The 12,446-nt window shown below is 34.9% G+C and overlaps 1 protein-coding gene across 3 annotated transcripts in view; it reads right to left on the bottom strand.

Annotated features, from left to right (window-relative positions):
- Positions 1–5,801: 5,801 nt before the first annotated feature.
- The window catches only part of YTHDC2 (YTH N6-methyladenosine RNA binding protein C2), a 68,856-nt gene continuing 62,211 nt past the window's right edge, over positions 5,802–12,446 (bottom strand). For 2 of the 3 annotated variants that reach the window (XM_067731455.1, XM_067731457.1), the window contains exons 28-29: positions 11,606–11,788; positions 5,802–10,381 (exon numbers count right to left, since the gene is read on the bottom strand). In XM_067731455.1, the coding sequence (XP_067587556.1) occupies positions 10,301–10,381; positions 11,606–11,788 (264 nt within the window). In that variant the 3' untranslated portion in view covers positions 5,802–10,300. The remainder of the gene's footprint in view (positions 10,382–11,605; positions 11,789–12,446) is intronic. The other variant, XM_067731456.1, reaches the window with a different exon arrangement.

Genomic DNA, 12,446 nt, shown 5'->3' with positions numbered 1-12,446 from the left:
GCTATAAACTTCCGTCTTAGAACTGCATTTGCTACATCCATAGGTTTTCGGGCGTCATATTTTTATTGTCATTTGTTTCTAGGTATTTTTTGATTTCCTCTTCGACATCTTCAGTGATCTCTTGGTTATTAAGTAGTGTATTGTTTAGCCTCCATGTGTTTGTATTTTTTCACAGATTTTTTCCTGTAATTGATATCTAGTCTCATAGCATTATGGTCAGAAAATATACTTGATATGATTTCAATTTTCTTAAATTTACCAGGCTTGATTTGTGACCCAAGATATGATCTATCCTGGAGAATGTTCCATGAGCACTTGAGAAGAAACTGTATTCTGTTGTTTTTGGATGGAATGTCCTGTAAATATCAATTAAGTCCATCTTGCTTAATGTATCATTTAAAGCTTGTGTTTCCTTATTTTCATTTTGGATGATCTGTCCATTGGTGAAAGTGGGGTGTTAAAGTCCCCTACTATGATGGTGTTACTGTTGATTTCCCCTTTTATGGCTGTTAGCATTTGCCTTATGTATTGAGGTGCTCCTATGCTGGGTGCATAAATATTTACAATTGTTATATCTTCTTAGATTGACCCCTTGATCATTATGTAGTGTCCTTTCTTGTCTCTTGTGATAGTCTTTATTTTAAAGTCTATTTTGTTTGATATGAGAATTACTACTCCAGCTTTCTTTTGATTTCCATTTGCATGGAATATCTTTTTCCACCCCCTCACTTTCAGTCTGTATGTGTTCCTAGGTCTGAAGTGGGTCTCTTGTAGACAGCAAATATATCTCTTGTTTTTGTATCCATTCAGCCAGTCTGTGTCTTTTGGTTGGAGCATTTAATCCATTTACTTTTAAGATAATTATCGATATGTATGTTCCTATTACCATTTTCTTAATTGTTTTCAGTTTGTTATTGTAGATCTTTTCCTTCTCTTGTGTTTCCCGCCTAGAGAAGTTCCTTTAGCATTTGTTGTAAAGCTGGTTTGGGGCTGATGAATTCTCTTAGGTTTTGCTTGTCTGTAAAGGTTTTAATTTCTCTGTCAAATCTGAATGATATCCTTGCTGGGTAGAGTAATCTTGGTTATAGGTTTTTCCCTTTCATCACTTTAAATATGTCTTGCCACTCCCTTCTGGCTTCCAGAGTTTCTGCTGAAAGATCAGCTGTTAACCTTATGGGGTTCCCTTGTATGTTATTTGGGTTTTTTCCCTTGCTGCTTTTAATATTTTTTGTGTTTAATTTTTGATAGTTTGATTAATATGTGTCTTGGCGTGTTTCTCCTTGGATTTATCCTGTATGGGACTCTCTGTGCTTCCTGGACTTGATTGATCATTTCCTTTCCCATATTAGGGAAGTTTCCAACTATAATCTCATCAAATATTTTCTCAGTCCCTTTCTTTTTCTCTTCTTTTCTGGGACCCCTATAATTCGAATGTTGGTGCCTTTAATGTTGTCCCAGAAGCCTCTGAGACTGTCCTCAGTTCCTTTCATTCTTTTTTCTTTATTCTGCCCTGCAGTAGTTATTTCCACTATTTTATCTTCTAGGTCACTTATCTGTTCTTCTGCCTCAGTTATTCTGCTATTGATTCCTTCTAGAGAATTTTTAATTTCATTTATTGTGTTGTTCATCACTGTTTGTTTGTTCTGTAGTTCTTCTAGGTCCTTGTTAAATGTTTCTTGTATTTTCTTCATTCTATTTCCAAGATTTTGGATCTTCTTTATTATCATTACTCTGAATTGTTTTTCAGGTAGACTGCATATTTCTTCTTCATTTCTTTGGTCTGGTGAGTTTTTGCCTTGCTCCTTCATCTGCTGTGTGTTTCTCTGTCTTGTCATTTTACCTAACTCACTGTATTTGGGGTCTCCTTTTCACAGGCTGCACATTCGTAGTTACTGTTGTTTTTGGTGTCTGCCCCAGTGGCTTAGGTTGATTCAGTGGGTTGCATAGGCTTCCTGGTGGAGGGGACTCTTGACTGTGTTCTGGTGGATGAAGCTGGATCTTGTCTTTCTGGTGGGCAGGACTGTGTCCAGTGGTGTGTTTTGGGGTGTCTGTGACCTTATGATTTTAGGCAGCCTCTCTGTTAATGGGCGGGGCTGTGTTCTCATCTTGCTAGTTGTTTGGCATAGGGTGTCCAGCACTGTAGCTTGCTGGTCATTGATTGGAGCTGGGTCTTAGCATTGAGGTGGAGATCTCTGGGAGAGCTTTTGCCATTTGGTATTACGTGGCGCCAGAAGGTCTTTGGTTGACCAATGTCCTGAACTCAGCTCTCCCACCTCAGAGGCACAGGCCTGACACCCAGCTGAAGCACCAAGACCCTGTCAGTCCCACGGCTTCATTTCTATAGATTAGGGCTTTCCAGATGGTAGAATTATAGATGTCCCTCAATATATTCGGTCTTCTTATCCTTTGGGAAGTCAAGGCAAGTAGCTTGATCCTGAGCTTCTCAAATTTGGGCCTGGTTTAAAGTCAGGCAGCCTGGAGATGTTGGGCTGCAATGTGTCTCCTCTGGATAGTGGTTCTCCAAGTGTGATCCCCAGACCCTCAGCCTCAGCCTCCCCTGCGCATTTCTGTGCCCTTGTTTTTTTTTTAAAAATCAGTTATCCCTAGATGTTGGGTTTACTTCTGGACTATTATGTTCAATTGATCTACCTGTCTATCCGTATGCCAATATCAAGCTGTTTTATGTACTATAGTTTTTTTATGAATCTTGAAATCAGGTACTGTGAGTCCTCTGAAGTTGTTCCTTTTCAGAGTTGTTTTGGCTACTCTAGATCCTTTGCAATCCACATGAATTTTGTCAATATCTACAAAAAAGGCTTATGGGATTTTGATTGAAATTTTGTTAAATAAAGAGTTTGAAGAGATCTGACATCTTAACGATACTGAGTCTTCCAACCCATGAACAAGTTTAAGTCACAAGTTGCTTTTTAGGTCTTCTTTCTCTCAGCAATATTTTGTACTTTTCACAAGTACAAAAACTTTCACAAGTTTTTCCACATCTTTTGTCAGTTATTCCTAGGTATTTGATATTTTTAATGTTACTATAAATGTTATTTCTTTTAATCTACAATTGTATATAAATACACTTTTTAAAAACTGACCCTGTATCCTGCAACCTCGTTAAACACACTAATTAGTTCTAGTAGCTTTTGGTAGTGGATAGCTAATAATTTTGCCTTCCCCAGAATGCTTATTCTGGTAATATTACTTTGATATCCCTTTAGAGGATCATTTCTCTTCTATTCTTGGTCCATGTGTTTGGGGTGAATATTTGACACAGATTTGGCCAATTAGCATAGTGATTGGTATAGAGATAAGCACATGACCAATTGATCCAATGAGAGTCAATCCTGGAGCTTATGAGGAAACTAGCGAGAAAACGTTGCTTTTTCTAGCTGGTTTAAAGTAGGATGTTACTCATTTCTAATTTAAGTCCATTGTGGTTAGAGAACATACTTTGTATGACCGGAAACATTTTTAAATTTATTGAGATTTCTCAAAAATAGAATTATCATATGATCCAGCAATGCCACTTCTGGATATATTCAAGAGAACTGAAATCAGGATCTCAAAGAGACATGTGCACTCTGTGTTTACTGTATTATTATTCACAATAGCCAAGATACAGAAACAACCTAAATGTCTATCAAAAGATGAATGGATAAAGAAAATGTGGTACATACCTACAATGAAATATTATCCAGCCTTGAAAAGGAAGGAAATCCTGCCAAACACAACACCATGAATGAACCTGGAGAACATTATGCTAACTAAAATAAACCAGTTACAGGAGGACAAATACTGCATCATTCACTTTATGAGGTATTTAAAGTAGTCAAAATCATAGAGACAGAGAATACAATAATGGTTGCCAGGGAATAGGGAGAGTGGGAAATGGAGATGAATAAGTTCTAGAAATCTGCTGTACAACACCGTGCCTATAGTTAACATTATTGTATTGTACACTTAAAAATTTGGTGAGGGTAGACCTCATGTTAAATGCTCTTACCACAAGAAAAAATAAATTAATAAATAAATGTATTGAGATTTGTGTCATGGTCCACAAAGTGGTCTATCATGATATTCTGTGTGTACTTGAAAAGAGTGTATATCCTGCTGCTGTTGGTTGGTAAGTTCTATAAATGTTAATTAGGTCAATTTGGTTGATAGTGTTCTTCAAGTCTACAATATATTTGCTGATTTTTTGCTTACTTTTTCTATCAACTATTGAGAGAGAGGTATTGAAATCTGACAATATTGTGAACTTATCCTTTCAGTTCTATCAACTTTCACTTAAGTATTTTGAAGCTCTTTTAATTAGGTGCCTACATATTTAGGATTATGTCAATTGATCCTTGTATTATTACTAACTGCCTGTCTTCAACCCTGTCTTTATAGTCATTGCTCTGAATTCTACTGCCATTCTAGGTTTTTGTTTGTTTGTTTACTAATAGTAGCATGGTATAACTTCTCCCATTTTTTAAAACTTTTAACCTATTTGTTTTCATATTTAAAGTATATTTCTTGTAGGCATCATGTAATTGAGTCTTGATTTTTTTTTATCCAGTCTGACAAGCTCTCCCTTTTAACTGGGATTTTTAGACGTTGATATGATTATTGCTTTTGTTATATTTGAGTCTATCATCTCATTATTTGTTTTCTATTTATTTTGTTTCCATTTGTTATTTCCATTTGTTCTTTCTTTTTTCCTCTTTTCTGCCTTTTTTTGAATTTTTACAAGTCTGGCTAGTGAGAAGAGTTACTATTACTAGCCTTTTATAAGCACCAGGCACTATTCCCTTTAATCCTTTCAGATGGTTCTTTTCCTGACCTCAGGCAGTTTCTGTGCATGCATGACCTGACCGGCACTCTGATGAGTATTCCACGGAGACCGACAGATCTCTGGGGTTCACCTGCTATGCAGTTCTACCCTCTCTGGTCTTCTCTTCTATGAACTCTAGCTGCTCTGGTTTCCCCACTCTAACCTCTGTCTCCTCAACTCAGAAACTTTCAAGTTCTGCTTCAGTTCCCCTCCCTATGCCACAGTCTGGAAACCCTCTGAGGCAGTAAGCTTGGGCAATTGTAGGACTCACCTTGTTTGTTTCCTATGTCTCAGGAATTACTGTCCTTCACCTGATGTCCAGTGTCTTGAAAACTGCAGCTTCATGTATTTTGTCTTATTTTTTTAATGTTGTTTAAGGAAAGAAAGTAAATACGGTCCACGTTACTCCCCATCTTGGTTAGAAGTGCAAGTCCTCACTACCCAATTTTTAAAAATTACTCTAAAACACCAATAATCAAGACTTCAGTATTGGTGAAGGACAAATATATAAATCAATGGGACATAATAGAGAGTCCAGAAATAGAGCCAAAGAAATAGGCAAACTGATTTTTGTCAAAGGTGCAAAGACAATTCAATAAAGGTAAAGTTTTCAACAATGGTGTTGAAACCACTGGACATTCATATGCATTAAAAATAAACCTCAACCTAAATATCACAACCTGTACAAATATTAACCCAAAATGGATCATGAATCTAAATATAAGACATATAACTACAGAACTTTTAGAAGGAAACATAGGAGAAAATCTTCATGACTAAGGATTAGGCAAAAGACTTCTTAGATGACACCTAAATCATGATTCATAAAAGAAAAAAACTGATTTTTTAAAAAAATTTAAAAATACAAAAAATACTGTTATGAGAATTAAAAGCTACAGAGAGAAAAATAAATTTTTAATCACATATCTGACAAAGAACTTGTATTCCAAAAATATAATGAAATCCCCAAACTCAACAGTAAGAAAACAAATGATTTAATTTTTAAATGGTCAAAACACTTAGACAGGCACTTCACCAAAGATGGAGGGTGACTGCTAGAGGCTGAATGTTTGTGTGCCCTCAAAATTCTTATGTTGAAATTCTAATGCCCAATGTGATGATATTAGGAATCTTTCAGGGACCTTTGGCAGGTGATTAGACGATGAGGGCTGAGCCCTTATGAATGAGATTAGTGCCTTTAAAATCCCCTTCTACCATGTGAAGACACAGTAAGAAGTCAGCAATCTGCAAGCAGGAAGAGGGCTTGCACCCAAACTCAACCATGTTGGCACCTTGATCTTGGCCTTCCAGGCTCCAGAACTATGAGAAATAAATTTTGGTTGTTTACAAGCCACACAATTTGTAGTATGTTGTTATAGCATCCTAAAGAGACTAAGAGAGCACATGAAAAGATGGTCAATATTAATAGCCATTAGAGACATACAACTTAAAACGATGATCAGATGCTATCACACACCTAATAGAATGATGAAAATAAAATATACTAGCAATAGTAAGTACTGTCAAGTATGTGGAGCAACCAGGAACTCTAAGACATCGCTGGTAGGAATGAAAAATGGTATAGCCACTCTGGAAAACAGTTTGGCAGTTTCTTATAAAATAAAACATACACTTACCATATGATCCAGCAATCCCAGTCCTAGGTATTTACTCAAGAAATGGAAACATATTTCCACACAAAATACTGTACACAAATGTTTAGCTGTTTTACTTATAATCACACACACACACACAAAATGGAAAACAATCTAAATACCATTTGACAAGTAAATGGTTAAAAACAAAATGTGGCACATTCTATACAATGGAATACTACTCACGATAAAAAGAAATGAACTTCGATATACACAACTTGGATCACTCTTAAAGGCATTATGATGAGTGAAAGAAACCAGACCCAAAAGGTTACATACTGTATGATTTATTTAAATGATATTCTCAAAAGGAGAAAGCTAGAAATGTCAGAGAACAGACCAATGGCTGGCAGGTGTTAAGGGTATATAACTACAAAGGGGTAGCATGAGGGAGTTTTGGAGGTGATGGAACTGTATCTTGATTGTGGTGGAAGTTACATAAATCTGTACATGTGTTAAAATTCATAAAGCTATACGTCTAAGAAAAATTTGATTTTACTGTTTGTTAATTCTAGAAGTTAAATAAAATTTTAAAAAAATTTACAGTAAACCTAACACTGAATGATGACACAACTAATTGGCCAAACAGATATTCTGAGAAGAGTAGGCAGAGTGAATAGCTAAAACTAGTCTCTGATGCTGGAAGGTGCCTGGTATATTCAAGGAATAGTGAGGAGGTCAATGTGGCTAAAGTGGAATGAGCAGAGGAGGAGAGTAGAGTAGAGAAGTTCAGAGATGTAATGGGGGACCAGATCATAAAAGGTGCTTATACCATTATAAGGACTTTGGCTTTGAGCGAAATGGGGAGCCGCTGAAGGGTTTTGAGCAACAGAGTAATACGAACTGATTTAATGTTTTTAAAGGACTACTGATTTCTGTGTTGAAAACAGATTGGTGGCATGAGGAACAGGAGAAAAGGGAAGACATCTTAGGAATGATGGTGGCTCAGTCCAGAGTAGTTATGACACATGTGGTGAGAAACAGCTGGAGTCTAGATATATTTTGAAGGTGAAGCCAAGAAAATTTTCTGATGGATTAGTTTGAGAGAAATAAAGGAATCATGGATGACTCCAAGTTTTCTGGCCTGAACAACCAGAAGAATGAAACTGGCATCAATTGAAAATAGGACAGCTTTAAGTGGAATAGATTGTGGGGAAAGAACTGTAGTTCAATTTTGAATATACAGAATTTGACATTTTATTAGACAGCCAAGTAGAAATTCATTTTTGGCTAGAAAGACCATGATGCATCCAGTGGCCCTGGCTATACTGACTGCACTGTATGGTCCTCTGGGTAGAGAGGAATCATGGAGAATTCAGGAGCATAGTGAGGATCTGTGCTGCGGGAAGCTCATTCAGACTGAGAGGTGTGGCCACTTGTGAATTATGTGTCCAGTTTTTCACCCTGGTGTTGATTCAGGGGTTAAGTTCATTTGACTTATTCCTTAACACTTTCTCTGTCTCAGGATATAAGGTTTTAAATGGTGAAGAATGAGTCTCTGAGCATAAATTCTTAAATGAACATGCCTTTTCTTGAAGTACTCATTTGAGATTATTCTTTCCTTATTGTCTATCTTTGCTGTAATTGGTAGAGTGAAGCTGGGTTGTTCAGTGGATGCAATAATGCAGTACCATCATGCAGTGTCCTGAGAACAAAAGGTCCACGGCTACATATTCTATTAATAAGCAAAGGATTTTATATAAAAACACGTCTTGGGATTTTCCCCATTCCCCTATCGTAATAAGGCAATTTTTTTTTGAGGGGGAGGTATTGATATGAGGCCATCACCTTCTATTGCAATTTAGTATTCTTCAAAGTGTATGAAATTCATTAATATCTCAAGGGGTATTGTTGATCATTGTTACCTTAGTCCTACTATATAGTGTCAGAAATAACAAAATTTTAATGATTTAACAGAACTTCATTTAATAAGTATGTTTAAAGTGCATCTCTTCCAAAAAACAGCATTTTAATTACATTCAAATTGTGTTCATCTTAAATATCAACAAACTCATCATTTACATACAGGGATATATATTAGAAAACAGATGGAAATTAAAACAACTTCTATTTTTTAGAAGTTCTTACTTCCAAATTAGGACACTGTGAACTGCTAAATATGTACCTAAACAAAATGTATCCATTATCAGAAAACCACAACTTGCTCTAATAGGAAAAGAAGTGTAATACGAATATAGTGGAACATAATTCACATAGGCTTAATTTACAGTTATGTTTCAAAGTATAAAACAAACAAAAATCCTGTACCTACAAATACAGGCAAAAGTCACAGCCGACATTTTAAACTAATGCACCAACATATAATGCTCTCCCAGAGAAAGTAGAAGAGTTCCCAAGATTTTATGTTGACCCATGATTTTTCACTTCTTTGTTGTCAAATACAGAAGCAGAGGACTTAGAGTTTTCTTTTTGTCTTTAAATCATATTCATGTTGGTTTTTTGTTACATGGCAATGACCCAACTGCATCATGAGAAGTGCTATCAAACCTGTTCTATTTAGAACTCAGTAACCAAGACATTTCTTTGATTTCTCCCTGTACCTTTATTTCCCTTCAGAAAGCGTCTAAGGAAACTTCATAGACAATTGTGGTAAAGAGAGCAAACCAAATAATTCTGAGATGGCAAAGAAATACATGAGAGTTGGCACTAACATGGGTTTACAAAAAGTTATCCACCATTTATTAAACCACAAATGCAAAAAAAGAGAAATCTTACCTGGAAACATAAGTAGAATAAAAAGTACTAGAAAACAAATAGAAGGCATTTAGAATTGTGGCGTTTGGAGGCTTCAGTTTGGAAGACATAGAGAAACCAAGCTACCAGTAACTGTTAAGAGCATTTCTTTTCAACTTGTATAATTTACTTAAATTTTTAACCTGTCTAAATCAACTTTCTCTAGCCAAAACAAAGAGATCATAATCACTGTTTTTATATCAGAGATGTGTGACGACTGTAATGTAGGAGAAAAGAATGTTTGGGACACATCAGGTTAAAAGAGGTAGCACCAGGAATAAAACTAAGCACTTAATCTGATCTGATCAAAGTCAGGGAGGAATTCTGCCTTTCTTCAATTTTTACTGCATTTCATAGTTGCAAAAAGAACATCCTTTCTTTTTTTTTCTTCCTTAATGTGCCTCAGGTTAAAAATGGCACAATGAATAGTCCTTAATCAGCACACATTATTTTTGAAAGGGACATTTTTAGATTTTGGTCATTTGCTTTTCTTTGCTTGTTTTTTAATGATAAATCTTTAGAGTTGACTCTTCTAAAATGTTGCTCAGATGGACAGATATAGTCAGACCTTTCTTAAAAGTAAACAATTTACTCTGCGTTAAAAAAAATCACCAATAAGAGTTCTAAGTCAGTGTTTCAAACAAATGAAATGTTTAACTTCAAATTAAGTATGTTTAACTGCTATTGTGTTAAATAATGAAACTAACTCTATTTCATTCAATTATAAATGTATTAACAAACATATAATCATTCCCTATGATCACTATAAAAATTAAATTATCCTTTTCTCTTTTATATGAAGATGGTGGTTCTAAAGCAACACTTTCAACCAGAAAAGCCCATTCAGAATAACACACAACCCCATTTCAGTTTTTGGAAGTCAGTGCATTCAGTGGTTATGAGCAGGCATGATGTTCTTCTGAAGCTAAGAAGTCTGGAAGGGTTAAAAAAAAAGAAGAAGAAGAGGAAGAAAAAGAAGAAAAAAAGAAAAGATAAATAATCTGAAAGATATCCTTAATGATCACAAATACTGCCAGTACTCAAAGTCAAGTATGGTATAACCTGAATGTCAATCAGTTGTGGTTTTTTCTCCCAATGAAAGGCGTTCCCATAACTGGAGCAACTGTTCACCAACCTGAGGTTCTAGTTCCTAGATAAACCAAAAGTCAGAATGAACATAAAAAGGACTAGACTGAATTTTTTATCATCAAAACCTATACTGATAAAAATGTAAGAAAATCAAATCAAATTCCATGTTTCTACAAGAACATGCTAAACTCCTATGTTATGCATTGCTCTAATTCTTTTCGTTAAGATTCAGAATTGACTTCCAGATTTCCAAGATTGTAGTTAACCTGCAAATATTGCAACTCTCTGTGACACAATGGTGAGAAATTTCCAGGGAGTTCTTCTGCAATTTTTTCTATCTGGAAATAATGAATTTTGTTTTCATGGAGATTTAGCAAAAGCACTCAGCTTAAACTTCCAAAGGTTTATGGTGATACTTAGCATATTAGATGTTTGGGGTATTTTTCTCAAGAAACTATCTTGGATGACTGTAAGGAATGTGACTTATTTCAAAATCATTATTATAGAATAAAAATGAAAATATTTTTATATATTTGAAAAGAGCATTTATAGTCCCCTTGTGACATCATGTGCACTTAAAAGGAACCCTAACACTTTTCATATGGTGATTTGAACTGAGTCACACTTGTTCAAATAAAGTATTAGATGTGACCTTAGGCAAGACTAGATAGATTCTCTGAATCTATTTTCTCCTATAAAATATTTGGCTAATAACTCATTTTAGGCCTAAGAATTGAACTACCTCATATAAAGAAGCTAGCCCAGTAGTCAATATATCAATATATGTTAATTCCCATCACCTTAACTAGTTTAAAATACATAGCAGCATCATGAAGGCAAAGCAAAGCATAATAAAAATAAAACAAGCCACAAAAATATTAAAAGGTTATTATTTATGTTATATCATTAGTTAAAGCCATAAAGAACTTAGATACTGTTGTTATCCTTAGACTTTAGTGAAATTACTTCAGAATTACACTAGGTTTTGATCATATCTTTAGTTAAACAGGAACCTCCAAGAATTGACTTATGAAAGATTTTATATATGCAATGACAGAGCAAAGTCAAATTTACAAAATGTTAAAAAAAAACAGTGAGCTCTGTCAGGCACATTTGAAAGTAGGCTTTTAACTAGCACTTTTACAAATCTGAACCATTATCTCCCCATGTGCACATAGAATATACAATTTGTATTCTTGCATTTGCTCCTCAAACAAATCACTGAATAACAGCCAAACAAAACAAAAAGAAGAGTGGAAGAAAAATATTAAATGCCATTGCATACCTGCCCATCTCTGCTTATCTGGACTTTCTTGTTGTCATTCCAAGGATTGAGTAAATGGTGTGCAAACTGAAAGGGAAGACTTTCTTTTCGTATCCACTCCACCTTAAACACTCCTCCTAGTCCAGCTGAACCCCAGTCCTGACTCTTCTCCCTTCCTATCTCAGAAGACATTCTAGAAAATCCCTGTGGGTAAAATGAGGGGAAATGGTGAAGGTGAGGATGACATTAAGACTCTGAATTCAATTTATCTGAGAAACTCTGAGTTTTTTTTTTTTTATTTTAAGGTAAAAATGTAATATAAAAATAATATATAACAAAAATCCAGAAAGCCACCCATTGTTTTTTATAAAAAGATGAATTAGCAAATTTTAGAGGAGAGACCAATTCCAGCCTTCTAATATAATTTCAAATACAAACAGATATTTTCTAAATAATATATCATAGTTCTAAACCCACATTTATCCATTACAAGTGGATACAATCTAACTTCTGGGTTTTTAATTCCAAAAATGATAATAATATCAAATAATAATTCATTATTTTATAAATTCAGATATACATCAAATAAAGATGAGTTAAGAAACACACTCAGTTTCCTGACAGTCAAAACTAATCTCTTTGGCCTATTTAAAATAAACATTTTATCAAAAAGTCACGCTTCTCATTACTTTTAATCCACCTGAGAAATAGTAAATCTAAAGTTGTCTCAAAAGGAAAAATTGTTTATCTGGAAAAGCTCTGGTAAAACAAGGCGAAAGTAAAGGGATCCCTATACATCATTCCTTTGAAGAGGTGCAATATATTCCTCATCCAAGCACAATGCATTCTTGCATTCCAATGC

This window comes from Pseudorca crassidens, chromosome 3 (assembly GCF_039906515.1).
Source record: "Pseudorca crassidens isolate mPseCra1 chromosome 3, mPseCra1.hap1, whole genome shotgun sequence".
Taxonomy (NCBI): domain Eukaryota; kingdom Metazoa; phylum Chordata; class Mammalia; order Artiodactyla; family Delphinidae; genus Pseudorca; species Pseudorca crassidens.
This window is presented reverse-complemented; position numbering and strand designations above follow the sequence as displayed.